Source organism: Xiphophorus couchianus, chromosome 14, assembly GCF_001444195.1.
Source record: "Xiphophorus couchianus chromosome 14, X_couchianus-1.0, whole genome shotgun sequence".
Taxonomy (NCBI): Eukaryota; Metazoa; Chordata; class Actinopteri; order Cyprinodontiformes; family Poeciliidae; genus Xiphophorus; species Xiphophorus couchianus.
This window is the reverse complement of record NC_040241.1, coordinates 18,478,911-18,503,830: the sequence shown is the minus strand read 5'-3', so window position 1 is coordinate 18,503,830 and position 24,920 is coordinate 18,478,911. Positions and strand designations below refer to the sequence as shown.

The 24,920-nt window shown below is 39.7% G+C and overlaps 1 protein-coding gene across 1 annotated transcript in view; it reads left to right on the top strand.

Annotated features, from left to right (window-relative positions):
* Positions 1-24,920, top strand: part of dnah2 (dynein, axonemal, heavy chain 2) — a 65,618-nt gene that overhangs the window by 28,988 nt on the left and 11,710 nt on the right. The window contains exons 41-79 of the mRNA XM_028039371.1: positions 428-646; positions 1,534-1,651; positions 2,836-2,972; positions 3,651-3,788; positions 3,901-4,059; positions 4,140-4,292; positions 4,814-4,905; positions 4,993-5,188; positions 6,256-6,480; positions 6,611-6,715; positions 7,440-7,628; positions 7,709-7,794; positions 8,887-9,017; positions 9,133-9,282; positions 10,019-10,186; positions 10,473-10,633; positions 10,785-10,924; positions 13,056-13,188; positions 13,284-13,423; positions 13,858-14,068; positions 14,148-14,264; positions 14,349-14,490; positions 15,148-15,317; positions 15,422-15,538; positions 15,616-15,780; positions 16,241-16,363; positions 16,469-16,617; positions 19,027-19,093; positions 19,385-19,535; positions 19,614-19,762; positions 19,875-20,008; positions 20,823-20,967; positions 21,641-21,846; positions 21,937-22,063; positions 22,241-22,427; positions 22,659-22,807; positions 22,984-23,167; positions 24,072-24,262; positions 24,350-24,541. Coding sequence (XP_027895172.1) covers positions 428-646; positions 1,534-1,651; positions 2,836-2,972; positions 3,651-3,788; positions 3,901-4,059; positions 4,140-4,292; positions 4,814-4,905; positions 4,993-5,188; positions 6,256-6,480; positions 6,611-6,715; positions 7,440-7,628; positions 7,709-7,794; positions 8,887-9,017; positions 9,133-9,282; positions 10,019-10,186; positions 10,473-10,633; positions 10,785-10,924; positions 13,056-13,188; positions 13,284-13,423; positions 13,858-14,068; positions 14,148-14,264; positions 14,349-14,490; positions 15,148-15,317; positions 15,422-15,538; positions 15,616-15,780; positions 16,241-16,363; positions 16,469-16,617; positions 19,027-19,093; positions 19,385-19,535; positions 19,614-19,762; positions 19,875-20,008; positions 20,823-20,967; positions 21,641-21,846; positions 21,937-22,063; positions 22,241-22,427; positions 22,659-22,807; positions 22,984-23,167; positions 24,072-24,262; positions 24,350-24,541 — 5,916 coding nt within the window. The remainder of the gene's footprint in view (positions 1-427; positions 647-1,533; positions 1,652-2,835; positions 2,973-3,650; positions 3,789-3,900; positions 4,060-4,139; positions 4,293-4,813; positions 4,906-4,992; positions 5,189-6,255; positions 6,481-6,610; positions 6,716-7,439; positions 7,629-7,708; positions 7,795-8,886; positions 9,018-9,132; positions 9,283-10,018; positions 10,187-10,472; positions 10,634-10,784; positions 10,925-13,055; positions 13,189-13,283; positions 13,424-13,857; positions 14,069-14,147; positions 14,265-14,348; positions 14,491-15,147; positions 15,318-15,421; positions 15,539-15,615; positions 15,781-16,240; positions 16,364-16,468; positions 16,618-19,026; positions 19,094-19,384; positions 19,536-19,613; positions 19,763-19,874; positions 20,009-20,822; positions 20,968-21,640; positions 21,847-21,936; positions 22,064-22,240; positions 22,428-22,658; positions 22,808-22,983; positions 23,168-24,071; positions 24,263-24,349; positions 24,542-24,920) is intronic.

Below are 24,920 nucleotides of genomic sequence, written 5' to 3'. Positions count from 1 at the left end.
GACTCCAGTATAAAAAGATAACAAGTCACACTATTTTAATAAATCTAGGTTTTTCTAATGTGATCAGAAGTTGACATTTTAAGATGCCCTTACCCCTTTGTGTTGTGTTTTTCAATTTAAGCTTAGCTTTACTCTAAGAGTTCCAATTAGTTGCCTAAATTTGATATTTCAGCAAGTTCTCTGGCAGACATTTAAGGGCTCAAATGGATTTAGCAACAACTTAATAAAATGTTCAGCCTTTCTGTTATCTTCTGAAAAGCTTAGTCTTTCTTCATTGGACCTAAATGTTGCAGAACATAACTAACTTTTAGCGTTCTTCACTCAGTAATGGTGTCACCATAGAAGAGTTTTCAGTGTTTTCAGTGCAGCCTGTTAGAGCCTGGGGGTGCATTAAGTAATTGGAAAATATAATTTTCTTTTACTGTAGTTGAAGGTAGCTATCGAGACGGAGTTACGGCGGGTTGGTCTGCAGGTCACTCCTTTTACAGTGACTAAAGTCATCCAACTTTACGAGACCAAAAACTCCCGGCACTCCACCATGCTGGTTGGCAAGACGGGCAGCGCCAAGACTATCACCTGGAAAATCCTGCAGCAGTCCCTCACAGCTCTGAACCAGAAAGGAGAACCCGACTTTGAGATAGTTCATGTAAGTTTTCAATATTTGCATATTCTCAATCGTAAATTAATAAGGTCTTAACACAGATTTCATTTTGTGACTTAGAAGAGAGGAGCAGAGTCTCAAGTAGAAACCTGCAGATTGAACTCTGAGACTAACATAAGCATGTAATATTCACAAATTTTGAATTTATTCTATATTTCCAGAAGTAATATCATTAAACGGCAGATGCAACGCTGCCTTCCTTCCCCTCCACCCTCCAAATAAATTAGGCATAAGTGAAAAAATGAACACACTGAAATCTTGAAATGTTTGGACAATAAAAAACATTCATCCTTATCAAGGTAAAATCTAAGCTGCTATCACAAAAGAAAATTCATTTTTTTATTACCACTGCTTGTTTGTTTTGTTGTTGACATGCCAAACCATAGTTCTGCCAATTTAAACAACATTTAAAAATATTGTGAACACACAGGAACTTATTAGTGTTTAATCACATAAAGCAGCAACCCTCTGTCAAAGTCTGGCCCAGTTTTAGGCCAGCAGTCTGCAAATGTATTTGCAGATGTAAATAGTGTAATTTGTCATTTGCTTTATCGTTAGTTTGTTTACTATAAAGCATGCTTCTCTAAAAGTGATCAGCTAAAATAATAATTGGGTCTTACCATAGAAAGTTAATTTAACTGCTTAACACTTGCAAAATGCTTAAATTACTACAAATGATGAAGGGATAATTAGTGTTATTCATTTGCCTTAATGTTGGGCCTGAAAACCAATGTCAAATTTCTTGTTTGTGCACACAACCTTGGCCAATATCACTGATTCTGATGTTTTTAGTTTACTTTAGAATGTGAAGCTGATAGTCACTATTAATCTTAACTTGTGCAGGTTTATTATTGTTTTCCAATTCTCCACAGATCTATCCCCTGAATCCAAAGTCGATGAGTCTCGGGGAGCTGTACGGAGAAACTGACCTTTCTACTAACGAGTGGTCCGACGGAGTGCTGTCGTCCCTCATGAGAACAGCCTGTGCAGGTACATCTATCAGAAAAATACCCCCCCACACACACCCACACCCACGCCTACACAGAATACATAATGAAAGAACACCCAGATCTCACCTCTAAACTCCAGCTGAACTGGATCAGTGTATCATATGGCAGAGGCCATTTGTTGAATAGAAGAGCGTTTTTGTAGTCGTGACATCAGATGGAAGACCAAATGTGTAAAGATTCATGTCCACAGGTGCAACAAATGTAGCTCAAATAATCAGAAAAGATCTGTCTAACTCAGTGTAAACTGCTGCTTTGAAGCTTTCTCTGGGAAAATGTGCTGCTCAGCAGCTGCTCTCAAGGTTGATTAATTTATCATTTATTATTGTTGGTGATTCACTGACCCTTCATGTACTGTCTTTGCCATTTTTGATCAACAAAAATCCCTCGCAGAAAAAAAAAAGATGGCAGAATGTTTTTCTTCTCAATCTTCTGGGTCTTATTGGAAGTAAAATATCTTATGAGCATTTTCACACAGCAGTTATTTCCTAAATGATTAAAGGGCAGTGACGGGCACCGTTGAATAAAAAGTTATCTGCGCTACACCTAAAACACTAATCATAAACATTAGTTCTGCTATCGCTAAAACACTACACCAACATGGTAGTTGGCAGAAGCAATGCTAAATTCAACCTTGTTGATGCTCATCGGGTGTCAATGACACAACGTGTTACAACATGGTATATCGTCCTCAATGGGGTCAAGTTTGTTATTGTTCACCTTAACAGTTAATAAGTAAAACTTCAACATAGGTGTCAAACTTTATTCAACTAAAAATGTACAAAGCAACTAAGTAATTTAATGCTTTAGAATTTATAAAATAATCTTGGAGAAGCTATAAGCATTTTCAAAGTTTGCAAAAATGCTAAAGTGCTAAATAAAAAATTAGCTCTGCTATTGACAGATTAGCGCATTATCAGACAACTGCTAAAGATAGTCTGGTGTCTGTGGAGAGGCTGTGGTCAGTCAGTCTCCAACATGCTGCAGACAGCTCTACAGACATGAGTGAGTGGGTTTGTGAGTGGGTGTACGCTGCCAAAAATCCACTTTAGTACTAATCTCACTTTAGCTCAACCCACCAATCTTAGCTTGCAGTTCACCAAAGTTCATCAAGTTGTTTGCTGCAAGTAACTTCATTGTCTGCCACACTGTGTTTTTCCACCTAAGAGGAGACGCCTGATGAGAAGTGGATCCTGTTCGATGGGCCTGTGGACACCCTGTGGATTGAGAGTATGAACTCTGTCATGGATGACAACAAGGTGCTCACTCTCATAAACGGAGAGAGAATCTCAATGCCTGAGCAGGTGAGAACATCAGTGGAAAGCAATGAAAGAGTTTACCTTCATCCACACATTGGACAAATACAGATGTTGACGTTTTTTCCTCACTGAAGTTAAATAAAACCAATCTTCTCTTGTCTTATGTCAGTTAGAATTACCAAAAGGATTTCTATTTCTAAATGCCACAGTTGATTAAATTATGGTTTTTAAAATCAGAAGTTTACGTATATTTCCTCAGTATTTGTCAGTGTCCATTCTGTATGTAAACGTCTGATTGTGAAGACATTAATGAATAAATCTCTGGCATATTTTTGTCTCATTATTGTGGCTTTTAGCAAACAGAAATACTGTTGATAATTCTAACAGAACAGAAACAAGACAAGTTTGGTTTGTATGGAGGATTTTTTCTGCCATAATCCAAGAGCACACATTTTCAGTCTAAAAGCAGACTGTTTCTTTCTGGCGGGTGTGCCTGTGTGGCTACTATCGATTGTAGCAACCTGTGCCACCCACACGCGAAGCTGATGGTTTGGTTTCTTTCTTCATGATGATGCTCTTGTTTAAATCAATGAAAAGGAAAAATGTGCTTAAGATCAGATCAATCAATCCAATTACTGAGCCAAATTATGTATTTTTCTTCAGACAAATGGACAACATATGAGAAAGTACAAAGAAACATTTGTGGTATTTATTTTGTCCAAGGTGTCTCTTCTGTTTGAAGTGGAGAACCTGGCAATGGCCTCTCCAGCTACTGTGTCCCGCTGTGGAATGGTCTACAACGACTACGTTGATCTTGGATGGAAGCCATTCGTCCAGTCCTGGCTGGAAAAGCATGACACAGTACCACTTTAATCTTCCTTTAACGTCTAACACAGGACTTTAAAAATCTATATGATTATTAGGCCCTTTCCTGACCTGGTAATCGTTTTTTTGTTGGATTTCGTTTTTACAGGCTGAAATGGAGCATTTGAAAAATTCCTTCAATAAATTTTTGGAGGTCACTTTGAATTTTAAGAAGGCCAACTGCAAAGAGTTGATCCCCGTAACTGAGCTCAACGGCGTCACGTCTCTCTGCCGGCTCTACGACTCTCTGGCCACACCCAGCAATGGGGTACTTCTGTCTTGTAGTAGGGTTGTAAATAATACTCTGGCATTTGTAAAGAAGTGTTAAAAGTTTCTTTTATTTTTCAGGTGAATCCTTCAGATACGGAGAACCTGGACAGAGTGGTGGAGCTCTGGTTCACCTTCAGCCTCATCTGGTCCATCTGCGCCTCTGTAGACGAGGACGGACGGAAGAAAGTGGACAACTTCATACGATCCATAGACATCACCTTCCCTGTCAAGGTCTTTTGAGGGGTCAAGTTTTAGGTCGCAAAGTTGTGATTTAAGCTTCATTTATGGTTTTTCCTGTACTGGTATACAGACGTCTGCTCCTTCCAAAAATACGTGTCATGTTTGCTAAATATATTGTTAAATTTAAAAATATCTACACCTTTAAAAGGGAGTTAAGAGTTTGTTAGCCAGGATCTGTCCGTTTGCTGCTCTGATATATAAAAGTGGGTAATAATACACTGCATTCATTGCTCCCTCCAGCAACCTTTTCATTTATATTTTGAGGAGCAGTGGGGGCATTCAGTCGTTCCTTGTACTGTAGTTCTGATACCAGCCAGTAAACAGACCTCCATGAACAAATGTCATCTACTTCTACACGAGTCTAAACCTGTCTTTACATCATAAAATGTCTTTAAAAAAACTAAAATTTTATTTACTGAAGCTTGCAGGAAGCTTGTCTTAGAGCCTGAGAGACAACAGGTCATTTTATGATGTCCTCACACCTATAACTCTTTCAATATGAACTCTTTTAGGACACAATTTATGAGTTCTATGTGGATCCAAAAAGTAGATCCTGGATACCTTTTGAAGAGCAGCTTCCGAAGGGCTGGCGCTATGATCCTTCGTAAGTATCTTCTGCTCCTCTTTGTGCCTACGCTCTGCTTCCTTTACTTTTACAATAATAAAGGGCTTCCATACATCGTCTCTGCAGTGCTCCATTCTATAAGATTATAGTACCTACCGTGGACACAGTTCGCTATAACTTACTGGTCCAGGCTCTGGTGTTGAAGCAGCACCCGGTGCTGCTCACTGGACCGGTTGGCACTGGAAAAACCTCTGTGGCCCAGAACGTCCTGCAGGGCTTAAGCAAAAGGTGGACTGCTCTCACTATCAACATGTCTGCCCAGGTTGGTGTTTTTTAAAATATTGTTTCAAGTAAGTCTTTAGATTTCTGTTTTAGATTTAATGCGAATGCTAATTTATGCTTGACACTCTTACCCTAACCCACACATTATCTGGGTGATTTGTAACACCTGCACATGTGAGGCGTGTGTGCCGCGTCACACAGAAAGCTGATCCACCTTCACCTGCAAAGTGAGAGGCTTTAAAAATGACTGATGACAGATATTACCCATACTCCTGCATGTTTCAGTGTGCATGAGTGCATCCGCCTGCATCCTGCCACATAGATGTTAATATGCTCCATCTAAGCAACATCACAATTTCAGTAAAAGTCATACATTGTGCCAAGGTCCCACCAGTGGGCACAGTATTACTAGACGGCTCTGATGAAGGGCTCCAATGATGAGGGGTACTTATAACCATCACACACCTTTACGGCTATTACAGTTATTATCATGCACTCTTACAGCCCTCCTGTCCCGTCCATCACTGTCACCACCAGCTTTTCACTGGCAGCTCGCCTGGACAGAAGAGATTCTAACAGAGCACATCTGTTTTATTTTACATTTTATTTTCATTTACACAATCTGAACCATTACATTTTGTCATGATAAAAGCACTTTTTTTCTGAAATTACAGTTGCAAATCTTCTGCCACGGTTGTATTGAGGTTTGGACTTTGACTAGGTCGTTCTAACACACAGATATTCTTTGATCTAAGACAGGGGTATCCAAGCTTTTTGTCATGCGGGTCAAAATTGTCAGCTCAAATGTACTGCCAAGAAAATATAAAGAAATTTAAATCACCAAAAATGTTTGATTTTTTTTTATCGACTTAATCACAAACTAAGTATGAACTATTTTAATTAACAAATAATCTGATTTTTTTTTTTATCCTACTGACTTATTGTATGGCCTTTGTTTTATGACAATCTGTTGGATGTTTGCAGCTAGTCAGCAGCTACTACTCTGCAGAAATCAGTGTCATGTGGGATTTTTTTGATTTTAGGTATTCACTACTGAAGAAGACTGACTAACAACAGCTTGTAATGTGTTATTTATTTTGTACCCAGATATCCTCCAACAACATCCAGGCCATCATAGAGAGCCGAACAGAGAAGAGAACCAAAGGCATGTATTTCCCGATAGGCGGGAAGCAGATGCTGTGTTTTCTGGACGACCTCAACATGCCGGCCCACGACACGTTTGGCTCCCAGCCGCCGCTGGAGCTGCTGCGCTTTTGGATTGGCTACGGCTTCTGGTACGACCGCCAAAAGCAGACACCAAAGTATGTCAAGGTGAGAAGTGATCTGTTGAGGAAAGTAGAACTGAGGTCTGTGGTCCAATACACAGTCAGGGCTTACGGTATTGTTTCATTGATGTTATGGAATAATACCGGACGTCTAATTCTCAGTTTATCTGTGTCAGGACATGTTCTTGCTGGCATCCATGGGACCTCCTGGTGGAGGAAGGACTCAGATCTCTGCTCGATTTCAAAGTAGTTTCAACCTCATCAATATGACTTTTCCAAGTGTAAGTCCTGCTCGTCTCCATATAAAAATAAAGAACAAAGCACTTGAGTTGTATTCTCAAAGAGATTAGCACCCACTGTACAATGTTTTTCTTTTGCTTTCATAATACCAACAGTTATATGTTGTATATTATTTTATTACAATTTTGTGTGAACACGGTAAAGGAAATATGACAATATCAGATTCTGAAATATTAGAAGATGCCGGCAGTCTCTTAACACCCTACAATTTCTATTTTAAAATTCCACAAATTGGGGATATCATAACATTTGTACATTTTTTTGTGTATTTGACTTAAGGTATCAGGGTTTTTATCATTAATCCAAGTGTTTTTGAACTCCTTCACTGATTTTCACTAAGTAAGAGCGGTATTGGCCGTTGCTTTGTGTTTAGTTGTGCCCAGACAGACTGCTGTCTGTGTGATAGAGATAGCAGATGGCAACCGAAATAAATACTAGTCAATAAATGTTGACATTTATGACAAAGTTTATAAACCATAACAAACTTTTTACACCAGTCGTGTCTATTCACATTTAACTGGAATTGCACCAATATATGGTACAAGCTGAATAATCAACAAGTCACATCAAAACAATAAGGAAACATGCTAACATTAGCCTAGCACTTCCGCTAAGTGCTGCAAATAGTTGTATGTTCTTGCCAGGTTTTTTTTCTTTTTCTTTTGTTCCTTTAGCAATTTTTATTTTTGATATCTCTGCATGCAGGAGTCCCAGATAAAGAGCATCTTCAGCACCATGCTCAACCAGAAGCTACAAGTCTTTAGGGAGGAGGTGAAGCCTATTGGAGACTCTGTGACTCAGGCCACTTTGGAATTGTACAACTCTGTCACAGCATCCTTTCTTCCCACTCCAGCCAAGATACACTACCTCTTCAACCTCAGAGATATCTCAAAGGTACACACAGAACTGGCTGAAAAATGATTCACACAGGTTTTTCAGGATTGTCCTTCTAAAATATCTGTTTTTATCTCTAGGTTTTTCAGGGTTTGCTTAGGGCTCACCCGGAGTACCAAGATACTCATAATGACATCATCAGACTGTGGATCCACGAGTGCTTCAGGTAAACTGAACATCTCTCAAGGTTGTCGTGAGTTAAACCCATACAAATAAAAAAATGCAGTCTCCACATAAGTTAGTTCATGTTCATTTCCCTCTAGTTTTTCGCAATTCTGCAGTTGTCTAAAGTCATTCAAAATCTACAGATCCCCATAATTCGTGCTTATGCATAATTGTGAGTTTAATGCTGATTTTCCGCAAAATCATCGGGTTTAAGTGACTGGTAACTCTCACCTACAGGTGGCAGTATTTCTTACTTCTACCACTTTGCTTCCTCAACTTTACTTGATGTCAAGTTACAGTCCGTGATTGATATGGCGAGTGACAAAAATCGAGGCATTTAAGATCTTTAAAGAATAAAATGTCTTTTTTTTTTATATTCTATCTTTAAATTTTGGAAGTGGTTTAATGAGGGAACAAAATGCAAAATTTCTAGCAAATATTTTCAAAGTAGCAACACACAATTTTCAAAGTAGTACCACACAATCAGTGGTTAATAACAAAAGCAATCACAAAATCCTGGTGGAATTGATTTAAAAAGCTTTTACATGTTTTCATGTTATGAAAATTCCACACCTCCCTCCCCGCACCCGTTTTTGCCAACAAAACTTTTATTAACCTTTTTTGATCAATAATGTGCGCAGATTGGTCCTGAGTAAGGAGAAGATCATTCTTGTCTCCACACATTTTCCGTTTATTTTTCCGTATCAGTCCATGAAGCATCCATGAATTCGTTTCTCATATTTCCAGTAAAAAGGCAACTTACATAATTAAATGACATCACATGGGATGCACATAAAATGTCAGAAGGGGGAGAGTGAAGATTAAGTGGAAGCAGATGCTTGTGTACCAGCATGCCCAGGTTCTGTCCTTCTGGGGAAATATTGGCAACTCTTTTCTGCTTGAAGTGGCTAAACTTTGTTCTCAAGGATTGCAGCAGATGTTCATTTACATATAGAACGTTATTTAATGTGACCACAATTTGTGCTCAGGAAAAATAAAAAAGTAATGGTATTAAATTCATTGTTCACCGTCCACTAATGCAATCTTCTTAACGTGTGTGTACAAAAGAATTTCATTCAGTGTTTGCTTTTAGGGTGTTCTCGGATCGACTCGTAAACCAAACTGACGCAAATACATTCATAACTCTCCTGGAGGAAAAACTGGCCTCCCTCTTCAATCTCACTTTCCACGGCATCTGTCCGACCAAACATTCACCAGTATTTGGTATCTTCATCACAAATACTACCCAAAATAACTTTTACTACGCGTTCAATTCAAATTATAGCGCAGGTAAGAATGTTTACAATGTTTTTTGGGTTTTTTTGTTTGTGCTGATTAGGTGATTTTATGGGTAGCGCTGGTGGATATGAAGACATTGTGGATATGAAGAATCTGAAGAAGTTCATGGAAAACCAGCTTTCTGATTACAACCAGACACCTGGAGTTGTTCACATGGACCTGGTGCTCTTCAGAGACGCCATCGAACACAGTACGTCTGAAAACACAACTCACAATATCTGAGCTTTCCAAATTATTATTCAGTTCAATGTCAAAAGCTTAAACATTGAAACAAAGTAAATTTTTTGTAGATGTCTTTGGGCTCTAGATATGAATAAACTCTGGCTGGGTTAGGGAACCACAGTTGCCCACAAATACCTGAAATCCACAAATATTTGAACTTACTGAGAAGTGCTTATAACTGCCTATTTTTATATAGTAAACCTTAATATGCATTAACAGTGGAAACTGTTTTGGCACTATGATAAAAGTAAACATCTACCTTATCCCCGCTCTTGGGAGTACAGCCAGTCAGCTTCAAGGAAAATAGAAGGTGCTTCTGGATTGGCTGCCTTGCAAACTCCAACCAAGAAGCAGGTCAAGTAGCATTGCCCTTTGGCATTTCAGCTTTCCAAGCTTAATTTTCTTTCAAATGCTTTAGATACGCTGTACAAAAAAAATCCAGCAACAGGCAAATGTTTATATGTTGAGAAATTGTAGATTGTCAAATTTATGTAAATGCACCATCTATCTAAGAGAGGGAAAAATAAAAACTAGTGAACCAGCAGAGATATATATGTTTGTACCAAAACTATTTTAGTAATGTTTTTGTATCACTGTTGCTTTTGATTATTCCCTTCCCCTGCTACATTACTTCAACAATACTGGTTGTCAACATGTGAACTTGTTGGAAGCCTTGATGAATCTATAGCCTCTTTCCTCCACAGTAACCCGTGTTGTACGTGTGATCAGCCAGATGAGAGGCAACATGCTTCTTATTGGTATTGGGGGCTCCGGTAGACAGAGTCTCTCTAAGCTGGCTGCCTTCATCTGTGAATATGAAGTGTTCCAGGTGGAAGTGACCAAACAATACCGCAAGCAAGAGTTCAGAGAGGGTAAGACCAAGCCAACAACTTTACCTTAAAGTGGTTGTTATTTAATCAACAAGCCCCTCCTTCCACCTCAACATAGGAAGGCCAACTCCTCATTAGCTGCTTATCTACCTTTCAGCATAGCGTGTTTAAGTTAACCCGTCCCTTATGCCGCCCTGGGAAACCGCCCATATGTGAAAAAGCGTCACGAAGTACACACACAGATATTTGACGGACAGAAAAATATTGGAATAGTGAAGGTGTCCTCTTCTATCTGATAAGTTTCTGATGTGTTTGTGTTTAATTTCAGACATCAAGAAGCTCTACCGGTTAGCTGGGGTGGACAACAAGCCTACAGTGTTTCTCTTCAATGACACGCAGATTGTCGATGAATCCTTCCTGGAGGACATCAACAACATCCTGAGCTCTGGAGAGGTTCCCAACCTCTACAAGTCAGATGAGTTTGTAGAGGTCTGTGTTGTCTTCTCGCCTTCCCTCTTCCCTCTAGCATTTGTCAATTTCATTAACAATTCCAATACAACACATCTCAGTGTAAGCTGAGTCAGCTGACTGTATGCCTCATATTAATCAGCTCTAGTGTGTTTTGTTATGTTTTTTGCAGGTGTGTAACGCCCTGTCAGAGTCTGCCAAGAAAGACAACGTGGTGGAGACTCCTGATTCACTGTTCAGCTATTTGATCGAGCGAGTCAGGAACAACCTGCATATAGTTCTCTGCATGAGCCCAGTGGGAGAACCCTTCAGGTAAGTCTTAGATACGACTGGGAATGCATTCACAGCATATCTGTTTTGAGGTAATAAAGGCTGAAAACAAGAAGTCAAAGTTTTGTCCAAGTACAACAATTACCATTCACAACAATTATGAGCTCTCATGGAAATGGTCCACTTCCTTATGTTTTTGTTTTTATTCTTCATCCTTTCTTTTCTATTCCTTACTTACTGCCTGTCTTCATGTTTTATTTTCTTCCTTCAATCCTTCCTTCATTCCTTCTTTTGTATGTTCCTTCCTTCTTACCTTAATTTCTTTTTTTATTCCTCTGTAACCGTCACGCTTCCTTCCTCCTTCCTTCCTTTCTATCTTTTTTCTTTCTTCCGTTCCTTCCTTCATTCCCTCTGTTCCTTCTTTCATTCCTCAACTTCTTCCTTTATTTCTCTCTTTTGCTCTTTCTTTCTTCTTTTCTATCTTGATTTCTTCCTATATGATTGATCACTTTAGACATGTGTTTAAAACAGTTAAAATTTCACAATAAAAATGTGTAGAAAGCTACAGAAGAGGATCAGCACATGGCGACCTGTCAGCCACTTAGAAATTCTGATCCGTTCCTCCAGAAAGTTATTTCTCCTTCTGCACATTTCACATCTGTCATTAAAACAGATTGCTCCTCGGTGCCCATCTGCACTACAGTCAAAATTAAGAACTACGGTAATTATCTCCCTTAAAACTAAGAGACAAAATAATGATTTAAAATGTTTCCCAAGCAATCACAAGAGTACTTGGAATTCAGTCAAAGACAATGCATTACAGTGATGATTATTTTTTCATGTTGGTCGGAAATACAGAGAGAACACAGAGCAACTTTGAGTCAACAGGAGCAAATAAACTCACAGGAGTGAATTTGCAGAGAGGAGACTTGTTACGGCAAACACCACTGTTCGTAGAAAAAACACTTCTCCCCCCTGTGGCGTTTGTGCCCCACAGGACGATGGCCATACATGCTACTGCTAATTGGACTGGCAGCTCTGGCACTTTCACATTGCCACGGCTAATCACCACTCTCTGTGTGACCTGTTGTACCACACAGTACACTTTGCTTCCCATCACCGTGGGAAGGGCCAGCATTGGTTTGTTTGAAGCTTGTGTGGCATTCTAGTAACAGCTTGCCTATGTTATTAACCCCTCCAACTAAATGTAGTTTTGTGGATGAAAAAAGGGTATAATGCATTTTCTCTCGGTAAAGGACAGGCAGACATATAATCTGACAACTTTGAGTGAGTAAAAATGTGGTTTCATGCTATTAAAACTAAAACACCTATTCAGCAACTGGCTTTTATATTGGTTTTATTTTTAAATATAATCAGAGAATCGGAAGCTATTTTTAAAACGTATTTGTTTTCTTTAAAAAATGTAAATGATAGTTTAAAATCTTAACAAAATAGAATACAACCAGCTAACTAGAATAAAGTAAACCTGTTTTGTTTCTTTGTGATTCTACTCCTAGTATTAATGGATTTCTGAAAAAGCTGATGACACCTGGTTACTTTGACAAGTTAGTTTCTTTAGTTGCTTCTCCTGTTGCAAATCTTTGTTTTATTACAGCAACTTTGTGACTGGTGGTCGTATTTGCTACTGAGATATAAAAAAAAACTGATTTCAGTATTTTTGTCGAGGGATTTTTTTAATGAAAAACTGGAGAAAACTCAAATGGAATTTTGAGTTCCATTATGGCGGCAATGTGGAGAAATGTATGTGTGGAAGGTTGACGTTGTCATTACATTTAGCCTTCATGTTCTGCTGAAGACTTCAGTTCTGTCGCTGCCTGAATGACTTACAAACACATCTCTCAACATGTCATAGAAATGTAAAATTTCCTTTTAAACTGACATCAAACTGACAGCTGCTGACATCATTTCTATTTCCACTGACTTTTAAATACATACTGAAAATATCTCACTTTGCGTTTTCTCCCTTCAGTAAAAGTCAGGAGTTTCGTCATCGGTTTCCCGGTAATTTTCAGATCCAATTTTTGAGTTTCTGACTGTCCGGTGACCAGTCCGTGCCAATCGTCTGTTTCTGTCCGCTGCATCTCTGCTCTTCAGCCAACACTCTTTCACACATCCTGTCGCTACATAAACATTTATGACTGTCTCCTAACAGAAACCGCATCCTGCAGTTCCCAGCGATAGTAAACTGCACCACCATTGACTGGTTTTCTGAGTGGCCCAAAGACGCCCTGCTGGAGGTGGCTGAGAGGTACCTGGATGGACTGGATCTGGGCTCTGCTGAGGGGGTAAACGACAGACGGATACAAACACACACTCTTCTTTTTTCTCACTTTGATATCTGCTTTTGGGCTGTCTTCATATGTGCTGTTGAATGTCGTAGATCCACAGGAAGGTCGCCAGTATATTTGTGACCACTCACCAGTCCGTGGAAAACGTCTCCCAGATGATGAAGGTGGATCTGAAGAGATATAATTATGTAACACCTACCAACTACTTGGAGCTAGTGTCTGGATATAAAAAGTATGCAGCTACTCACTCTCACTTGTATGTCCACACTAAACACCAAAAGACTCAACTAGCTGATTCTTATATGGATCATAAATGTGCCTTTTGAGTGTGTACATTATGCATACAGTTATGATAAACACTAATTGCACCCATCTGCATTCACAAGATTATCTAGAAAGAAAACATATCAGCTAGATGAAGCTGATTAAGTAAAAAAAGTCCAGACCCCAAATTGACTGAAATCCTCTGGTGGGACCACAAGAAAGCAGAGACAAATGTCAACAAACAAACATCTATGATGTGTAATGTTCTTGGTTGCTTTATTGTTTTTTATCCATAACTGTACATCGTAATTTTTTTAAATCCGCAAACGTAATCCCCCACGAGTGAAAGACTCATGGGGAGAGATTGCAGATGGGGTTTTTTTTCTGTTTGTTTCTCTCCAGACTGTTGGGGGAGAAGCGCAGTGAGTTGGGGGAGCAGGTGAGCAAACTGCGAAACGGCCTTTTCAAAATCAACGACACCCGGGAGAAAGTAGAGGCCATGACTGTGGAGCTGGAGGAGGCCAGGGAGGAGTTGGTGGAGTTCCAGAGGCAGTGTGACCAGTACCTAGCTGTCATTTTGAAGCAAAAGAGTGAGGCTGATGAACAGCAGAAGGTAAGTGTGATGAAGATGTGTCAGTGAATACTTACAAAAGAAACAAAATGGATGAAGTCATCGGCTCTGTTTTGTTCAGATGGTGAGTGAGAAAAGCGAGAGGATTCGAGCAGAGGAGCTACAGTGTAAAGCCATGGCTCAAAATGCACAAAGGGAGCTGGACAAAGCCATGCCTGCTCTCGAAGAGGCCCTGAAGGTAGCCGTTTGTCTTCCATCACATTTACAGCTTTGACTTTATTTCTTCTTTCACTGCCACTCATTTCTCATTCCTTACTCTCAGGCCCTGGAATCTCTAAACAAGAAGGACATGACAGAGATCAAGTCTTACGGCCGTCCTCCAGTGCTGGTGGAGACCGTCATGCAAGCTGTCATGACCCTTCTTGGCAAAGAGCCGACCTGGGCTGAAGCCAAGAGACAGCTTGGTGAGAGAAAACAACAGCTGACATGCTTGGAAAATGAGTCCTGTATTAACAAAGTAGTATATGTTTGTTTAAAAGATTGAAAATAATGAACTACTGAACAGAAAATCTCAGAACTATTAAAATGTAAGTCTGTCACAGAATTCCACCCTAAAACTTGGAGATACTTGTCTTCCAAGTTTATTTTGTCATTGAATTAAAAAGTTCCCAGAATGAGAAATATATGCAGCCAGAATTTGGACCTAATACTTATATATGCAGATTTTCCCCCACTGATTAAATGCACTCAAATTAATGCCTGTTATTCAACACGCACCAAGAATAACATTGGAAGCATTTTGCTGCCATCTAGTGGTCAGAATTAGACTCGACTTGGCTGATTTGCACACTAAATACCTCAATTTATGTGTCTTATGTGCTGGACTGATATCAAAACTGTACTTTATTTACATTCATTTTTTGAGAGCAAAATAAGTAATTTGCATAAAACCATAAATAGGCACTAAGGGGTTAAAAGGTTTACAATATTTAAGTGTGAAATTACACCGCTGCAATGAAAGTTGGTTTTATTTTATTGCTTTGTTTTATTGCCTTTCGCACTAGAAGTTTGTAAATGTACTTTGGAAGGCACGTAAAGTGACCTTCAACTGTTTCTGGCAGGCGAGCCCAACTTCATCAAAACATTGATCAACTATGACAAGGATAACATAACGGACCGTGTTCTGAAGAGGATCGGCCAATACTGCAGGCAGGTGGACTTCCAGCCAGAGATCATTGGGAAAGTGTCACTGGCTGCCAAGTCCCTCTGCATGTGGGTCCGAGCCATGGAGGTAAGAGGGTGTTTATCCTCACAGAACACCATGCACAGAGCGGTTTATAGCTATGGCAGAATAATAAGTCAACCAATCATCACACATTAAAATGAACTCTCCAGGTGTACGGACGAATATACCGGGAGGTTGAACCAAAGCGGGCGTTGCTGAACACTGCAATGGCCGCTTTAGCAGAAAAAGAAGCTGCTCTGGACGATGCTATGAGAAAACTACAAGAGGTATAAATAATGGTGGCTTTCTTTTCTCTCTTACACATTTCAAAGTGATGCTACAATCAGTGCTTTTGGGGGCGCAGGTGGCGGATAAGCTGAATGCACTGCAAAAGCAACATGCCGAGAAGCTGGCTATGAAGGAGAGTTTGAGAGTCAAATCTCAGGAGATGGAGTTGAAACTGGACCGAGCCGACAAACTGGTGACAGGACTGGCTGGGGAAAGGGTCCGCTGGCATGAGAGAGTGACTGTAAGCCTTAGATTTCAAGATGTTCAAGTGCAAGAGTTAGATTAGGATGTAGATGCATATTTCAGCAGACTGCTGGGGTCATAAAAAGCTCCTGTCTAACCATTTCACCCATAGGCACTCATAAGTTTGAGTTATTTAAGCTCAGTGTCAGACAGACATACAGTTGAAACAAGACGTTTACATACACTGAATAAAAAAACCCATCCATCTTTTAATCTCACTCTCAAGTTAAATGAAATATGTCTACACATATGCAAAACTCAAAGGAACACTTGCCATAAAGTGTGAGTGCAGATGAGGGCAATCTGTGAGTTTAATTCATTCACAAAGCTAGTACTTGGTGTTTTATCCTAGCCTTTTTAGTTTGCTGTCTGGCTTTGGTGCTACTTTAAACTGTTTGTTATAAACTAACATTCAGACACGGGAGAACTCATGATCATGATCAGTGGGTGTGCTGCAGGGTCTTGAGAGAAACATGGCATTCCTTGTTGGAGACTGCCTGCTCGCTTCGTCCTTCTTGTCCTACATGGGGCCCTTCCTGTCCAATTACAGAGACTCGCTGCTCGGCATCTGGATGAAAGAGGTCAAACCAACGCTCCACTTTGACATGAGACTTCAACAGCTTTTACACTAATTCACAGAGAATAAATGTGATTTCTCTCTCTTTCTGTCCGTGTTCTCGGCTCAGGTTCTGGCTTCAGAGATCCACTGCACCCCAGGATTCAGTTTTGCTGTATTTCTGTCCAAACCAACAGTGGTGAGAAACTGGAATATTCAGGGTCTGCCATCTGACGCGTTCTCCACTGAGAACGGAATTATCATCACCCGCGGGAACAGGTAGGGACACACAGCAAGCTGAAGAGTTGTTTAATTTTTCCTTATTATTTTACTAAGAAGTCCTTCTAAAGTACATTTTTAGAAGGAAACCTGACTAAGAACCACGCTAGTGTACAGTATATAAAAAATATTAAAGTGTGCAGACAATTAAAACATCATAAAATTCACTGAAGTACAAAAGAAATATAAAAAAAACTTTCAAGAATAGAGCATAAAATTAAATATTTTAAAGATGTTAAAGAACAGGTTGTTGTAACCTCCAGTGGGCCAAAAGAAGCGGTTTGTCTTTCATCGCTATTGTTTTTGCATCAGATTTACAGGAGTATCAGAAACATGTGAACCTTTTTAAGTAAAAAAAACAAACACAAAAACAAATAAGATTTTAAAAAATCAGTAAGTAAAAACACACACACAACTAATTGCGTTACAATTTTCTAAATTTCATGTAATTAATTAATTAATTAAAATTAACATGTTAGAGTCAAAGCCAAAAAAACACACAAAAAATCAGTTCAGTTAGGATTATACTTTGCAAGCTTTGCAGTCTTAATTCTTATTGTGAAAATTTCTACATTATTTTCAGAATACACCGTGTTCCAAATTTTTATGCAAATTGGTTTTAAGTGTCATAAAGATAACAATTTTTGTCGTGCTATTAAACATATAGATGGTATTGTGTGTCAGGGCTCTTTGAATCGCTATAATTAATTTCAGAGAGCTGGTTGATTAGTTTATCTGGTGAGCTCAATTAAAGGAGGATGCTCCACATTATTAAGCAGCCCACAGGTTTCAAGCAATATGGGAAAGAGAAAGAATCTCTCTGCTGACGAAAATCATCAGATAGTGTAGTGCCGTATGACAAGGTATGAAAACATTAGATATTTAACAAAAACTGAAGCGTCATTGTACTGTGAAGAGATTTGTGGCTGATTCAGAACAAAGATGGGTTTGTACAGATAAAGGTATAATGAGGAAGGTTTCTGTTAGACAAATTCATCGGATTAAGAGAGCAGCTGTTAAAATGCCCTTACAAAGCAGCAAACAGTTATTTGAAGCTGCTGGTGCCTCTGGAACCTCAAGGTGGAGGATCCTCCAGAGGCTTGTGGTGCATGAACCTACTATTCGACCTCCCCTAACCAGAGCTCACAAGCAGAAATGGTCGCAGTGGGCCCAGCCTTACATGAAAATTAATTTTCAAACAGACTTGTTCACTGATGACTGCTGTGCAGCCCTGGATGGTCCAGATGGATGCAGTAGTGGATTGGTGGTGAATGGCCACCACGTTCCAACACGGTTGTGACGTCAGCAAGGAGGTGGTGGAGTCATTATTTGGGCCTAAATCATGGGGAGAGAATCATTGGTTGGCCCCTTCAGAGTCCCTGAAGGTGTGAAAATGACCTCAGCAAAGTATATGGACTTTCTGACTGATCACTTTCTTTCATGGTTCAAAAAGAAGAGCCGTACCTTCCTTAGCAAAATCATCTTCATGCATGACAATGCACCACCTCATGCTGCAAGGAATACCACTGTGTCATTGGCTGCTATGGGCATGAAAGGGGAGAAACTCATGGTGTGGTCACCATCCTCCTCTGACCTCAACCCTATTAAGAACCTTTGGAGTTTCCTCAAGCAGAAGATCTGAGGGTGGAATGCAGTTCATATCAAAACAGCAGCTCTGGGAAGGTTTTCTGACATCCTGCAAAGAAATTCAAGCAGAAACTTTCCACAAACTCACAAGTTCAATGGATGCAAGAATTGTGCAGGTGATATCAAAGAAGGGGTCCTATGGTAACATGTAACTCGGTCTGTTAAGATGTTTTTGATTGAACTAGCTTTTGATTTTAGTATGTGACCACTTAATGATGCACATTCAAAGAATGACCGTTTGCACTTCTTTATAATCCATAAAATGTTTAGAAAATTTGCTGTGCATAATAATTTAGAACAGTGCATTTTGAGGTTGTTGTTTTGTTGTTTTTTTTAAATACTGTTCTCATGGGGAGCTTTGTTCATTAAAATTTGATTTATACTGTAATAGTTTATGACTTGAAAATTATACTGACCATCATTTGTATTGACTATTTAGGAAAATCTCAGAAAATATCACTTGCATAATAATTTGGAACACGGTGTGTTTTGCAATCTATGGAACGCCTAAAGTCAAAAAATGTATACATAACTTATACATGTGTAACTTAAAGGTTTACGATTAGAACATTGCATCAGACCAATAAAAACCCATTTTGATACAGAAATGTGAGCTGAATGAAAAGTACGTTTAACAGCTGCTTAAAGGTTGATACTTTCTGACCATTTATTTAGCATAACATTTAGGTCACTACCACAACTTTCACCATGACTTTATCATCTGCTCTTCAGTGTGACCTAAATAACTTCTCCTCTTTTAAGATGGCCACTGATAGTCGACCCTCAAGGCCAGGCTATGAAGTGGATCAAAAATATGGAAATGGAAGCGGTAAGAGTGACTCTGCACTGCTTTCTGCTGTGTTCTTACCGTTCTCATCCTGCTCCGTCAGTGGGATTCCTAACAACCTTTGGACCTTTTCTCCCCTCTCTCTGCTCATTTCCTGTCTGATTCATGTAAATAAAGGCTTCTAGTGCCACAAAACACCTTTAACAAAAACAACATTTTATTTATTTGAACTGATCTGCGGCATTTTGTTTTAGATCACCAAAATTTATTATGACTCGTATGTTGTGTTGATAGTATAAAAGCAATTTATAACTTTCTTTCCTTTTCGCCCAGGGTCTAAAACAAGTAGACCTTCAAACGCCAGACTACCTTCGGGTTCTGGAAACTGCCATCCAGTTTGGGTATCCTGTCTTGCTACAGAATGTCCAGGAGGATCTGGATCCGTCCCTCAACCCTATTCTCAACAAGTCTCTGACTCGCATAGGTCTGCACACACACAACGTCACATTTAGCTTATTTAAACGCCAGATTTGTGACATTTTGTGGGGTTTATTTTCCCCAGGTGGCAATCTGCTGATGAAGCTGGGTGACAAGGAGATTGAATACAACCCAGACTTCAGGTTCTACATCACCACCAAGTTGTCCAACCCCCACTACTCCCCAGAGATTTCTTCAAAGACCACAATAGTGAACTTTGCTGTCAAGGAGCAGGTGTGTGGAAAAATATGTTCCTCCAGCTCATCTGTGCACACTTTCGGACACCGTTTCAACATGTTCGCCTGTCTGTTTTTTTTTTTTTTGTTTTGTTTTTTTTGCTGCACAGGGTCTGGAGGCTCAGTTGCTAGGGATTGTGGTACGTAAAGAGCGTCCAGAACTGGAGCAGCAAAAGGATTCACTTGTTATCAGCATTGCTGCTGGCAAAAAAAGTCTGCAGGACCTGGAGGATGAGATCCTCAGGTTTGTACAGCCAACTCTTTGACGTTTTTACATCAGAACACAGAGCACTAAATCAACCGTCTATCCATCCATCTGTCCACTTATTGACCATCCATCCATCCATCCATCTATCTTTTTGTCCATCCATCAATGTGCTGGATGGATGAAATTGTAAAAAAATTAAATTTAGGAGCATAAATGTCTTAGTGACAAAGGTCACTAATACACTAGTGACCTTGGTAAAGAAATTTGACAAGTGTTAAAATGAATTCATATAAAGTTTACTGCAGCAATATCTCACTATGAAACAAAATGCAATCTTTAATTTTAAGAAATTAAAGACTGATCAAATCTTTCATTTGAGCAATTTGGGCAGTTTTTTAGTATGGAAAAATTTGACCTTAAAACAAAATTGCTTGTCAAATTATTGTCCCCATTCTTAATTGCTGTGAGTTAAATTTATCTGAAACTTCTTTAATATGTGCTTTTCCTCCTGTTCAGTTTCTTTAAATTTTGAAAGTAATCTTTGACTTCCTAAATAAATTTTAATTGGAATGCTGGGCATTGTAAACAAAAATCAGATGGCATTTAAACAGTAAATAATATTTTCTCACTGGTTCATTATACAGAGAAGTGATTCACTATAAGGTGAGCCACGTAGAAGAAAGCATAAGAAAAGACATGTTGAAAGGCTGTCTGTATATTTGTAAACTTTTTTGCATGTCTTTCTTTTCTATCAGGTTCAATCATTTTGAAGGATGCTGTATTAATTATTTAAAAATTGCAAACTGTTACTGCAGTTTTGATGTCCCTTGCGTTTGTTTGATCCCACCAGGCTCCTGAACGAAGCCAGCGGCTCTCTGCTGGACGATGTCCAGCTGGTAAACACCCTGCAGGCCTCCAAGGTGACGTCCAGCCAAGTTACAGAGCAGCTGGAGACCAGCGAGCAGACCGAGCAGAAGATCGACTCAGCCAGAGAGGTCAGGAGGGAAGGGGTCACTGTAGATACTGGAGAACCCAAACAGAGACATCAGCATGAGACGCTTTCCTATTAAACGCAGCAATTCGTTGTTTTTGTTATTTATTTACTTATGTAATAAAAGTCATTAAGCTGATATGCAACAACAATTGGGTTTCTGTGAAAAGCAGGTAAAGATTAAGACTCTCCTTGCTCACCAGTTGAAATCAGTTCTCCAGTAACGTTAGTATTATTTTAGTTTTTTAGTCATTTTAACACATGAAAGCAGGAAGTTGATGAGATATATAGATATTTTCTATTGTCTGTAACTATTGTATTTTAGTAAACATTGCCTGTCAGCAGCTTCAGAATACACATACAAGCACATTATAAACAAATTTATACACATATTTGAACATGAACAAACCACCTGTTGGTATTTTTATCCGGTTTATTTTCAGAATTATCAATAGATTAACTGATTACTACAATAATTGTTAGTTGCCTTGCACAAATGTGGAAAATGAGTTTCCTGCAGAAGCACTCACTATTATTAAAGTTGGAAAGCTAGTTTAAATTTAAACTAGCTTATCCACTGGAACTACTATTTGTAGTTCCAGTTGTATCACTGGATTATAGATTGTTCTTGTTTTTATTGGCGACCACAAGTAGCCGTAGACTTTCTCTCCCAACAGGCCTACCGACCATGTGCTCAGCGAGCCTCCATTCTCTTCTTCATCTTAAACGACATGAGCCTCATCGACCCCATGTACCAGTTTTCTCTGGACGCCTACATCAACCTGTTCATGCTCAGCATAGCGAAGAGCAAGCAGGCATACAGCTTAAGGGTCGAGGAACGAATCAACAACCTCAATGACTACCACACATACTCCGTGTACCGGTGACGATGACTCAGACTTTTTAACCGCAAATCAATCAACACTTCGTGGGCTTCTCAAGCTAACTCTACATTTGTCTTCTTCTCCTTCAGGTACACCTGTCGGGGTCTCTTTGAGGCTCACAAACTTCTCTTGAGCTTCCAGATGTGCGTCAAAATCTTGGAAGTGGCTGGGAAACTGAACATGGATGAGTACAACATCTTCCTCCGAGGCATCGTCGTAAGAAACACACAAACATCGTGCTTCATAACATCTTATTAACGGTGGCCCGATAGGACAAAAAAGGACCAAAAAAAGCTCTGAACATTCTTATTCATGAACAGCCTGCCTGCTTCTGAAGCATTAATGTGTTGGGCATTTTGAGAGAAGACACTCTAACTTATGGCCTATTGACAGGCTATTGATAAGGACGATCGGATGGATAATCCATTTACCAGCTGGCTGCCAGACTCCAGCTGGGACGGCATCGCAGAGCTGGATAAGCTGCCCAAGTTTCATGGCATCGTGGCCTATTTTGAACACTACCCACGAGACTGGAACCTCTGGTTTACCCACCCTGAGCCAGAGAGCGCGCCGCTACCAGGTCTGTGCTGATCGGTTGGCCTGACTTTATTACAGTCCAGCAAACTTAAGCTCATGTTTGAATTTGTCAGTGTTCAAGAAAACCAGTTAACATTTCCTCAGAGCCTTGTGAAACGTGAAGAGTTCTACCAAAATGGGTTTTATTAGGATTCTATATGATAGAAGTCCATGCATTTCCTTCAAAAGAGTCACTTTCGTTCTTGACTCCTTACCCTCTTGTTTGGTCTTCAAGGTGATTTGGATCACAACTACAATGAGCTCAAGAAGATGGTAATAGTGCGTTTCCTACGCCAAGACCGAGTGTCTTTCTGCATCACCTCCTTCATCATCAAAAATCTGGGCCCGCGCTTTGTGGAGCCTCCTGTTCTCGACATGAAGGCTGTAAGTTTCAACTGCAGTCCCATTTCATCCTGGTCCTTTGACATTTTGTGAATGATAGGTTTTAAATGTTTAAAACTTGGATGTTTTTTTGTGTGTGTTTTAATCGCATTCAACTGATTTAAGTGTTCAGCCAGTTGTCTCCACCTTCCTTCCTCACTCCCTTCGTTTTGTGACAGGTGGTGGAGGAGTCCACCAGCTGCAGTCCTCTGATCTTTGTGCTGTCTCCTGGAGTGGACCCCACAGGATCGCTGCTGCAACTGGCTAAGGCCTCGGGGATGAGCCACCAATTCAGCGCTCTGTCTCTGGGCCAGGGGCAGGCGCCCATCGCCAGGAGGCTCATAGAGGAAGGAGTGAAGAACGGTACGGCACCAGCTGCTATCGTTCTAGCTGAGTCATCCATACATATCCATACACATGCATATACACATGCAATCTGGTAAAGTGCTAAATAAGAGTTCATTGGTTTCCAGATCTGGACAAAAGGAGTTTGAAAGCAAGGTCCGTTTGTTTCCAGGGCCTTGGAAAGTCCGGAAGTAGAACCAGACTTTCTATTTCCGGTTTCCTTCGCAACGTGATAGATGTTTAAACTTAAGCTGCTTCTATAGTTCTCAATAGAAGACGAACACAGGGGATATTGATTCATCCACCCATCCATTCACCCACCCATCTGATCTTTGTGTTCATATACCATGTGTTCATATACTCACTCTTAACAGTCCGTTTCTTTCACAGATTTTATTTTTAGGCCTTTTTACTATATGAAAAACGAGTTGTCTTTACATAGGATCAATGCTAAGCTATGCAATTTACTGCTTTAAAGGGAAAATAACAGAACTGAGGTAAAGACACATCTGCAGTAAGGATGTGCGCTATGGCATAAAATTCATATCACATTATTTATTGTGATGGCGGCGTTAACAAAATATCACAAATGTTTTTGTATAAAACTTACAATAGGAACAAAACAAATCACCTAGTAATTGAGTGGAATATATATATTTGTATGTGTGAACTTTTATTTCATATTTATATCATACAAATGTGAGCAAGTGATTGACTGATATTGGTCAATTGTCCTCCAAATTTCCAAAGTTCTTTTTTGGACTTTGGCTGCTTTTTGTTCAGTAAATTTCACGTAAATAATTTCAATTTAGTCATAACAAAACCCAAAGTCTTTAAAAATAACTCCAAAATAATACTAAAAACATATACACAGTACTCAACAGAAATCAAAACTTACAGAAACTGTGTTGTGACTTCCCAGGTCACTGGGTCTTCCTTGCCAACTGTCACTTGTCTCTTTCCTGGATGCCGGAGTTGGACAAACTAATAAAGGAGCTGCCGGTTCAGAACCCAGAGCCCAACTTCAGGCTGTGGCTCAGCTCTTCACCGCACCCAGATTTTCCCATCACGATTCTGCAGGCTGGTATCAAGATGACCACCGAGCCGCCAAAGGTACACAAGCATCACTGCAAACATGAAAATCTTCGTGTTATTGCTTTAGGGATATTTTAGTAAATCTTGCCTGCTTTGTATCCGCAGGGCGTGAAAGCCAACATGAAGCGTCTGTACCAGCTGATGACTGAAGCTCAGTTCAACCGCTGCACGAAAGGCAGGCTGTACAAGAAGCTGCTCTACGCCCTCTGCTTTTTCCACAGCATCCTGTTGGAAAGGAAGAAGTTCCGACAAATGGGCTGGAACATCATCTACGGCTTCAATGATTCTGACTTTGAGGTGCGAGAAACAGTATCTGTTAGCTAATATGCTATAATATTTTACTTTGTACATAAAATGTTTGAAAGGAGTTTATGTGATATTTATCCCGGCAGCTGAGAGGTCACTTCCTGTTTGTGAAGGAATGTTGACTCACTTCTTGAGCAGCATCGCTGTGGATGGGCATTTATCATATCATTTGTTATTTATTGTGGAAAAACTCCACAATTTTTTGCGATATCACAATAAAATAATATTCTTTTCTGCATAGCTAAGATCCATCACTTCATTTCAGATTGAACTTTGACTAGGCCATCGCAACACTTAGACTCCTTTTCATTTTTCAAATATTCTGTTGAAACCGTTCTGCTGTGTTTTTTGATTATTGTCCATACCATCT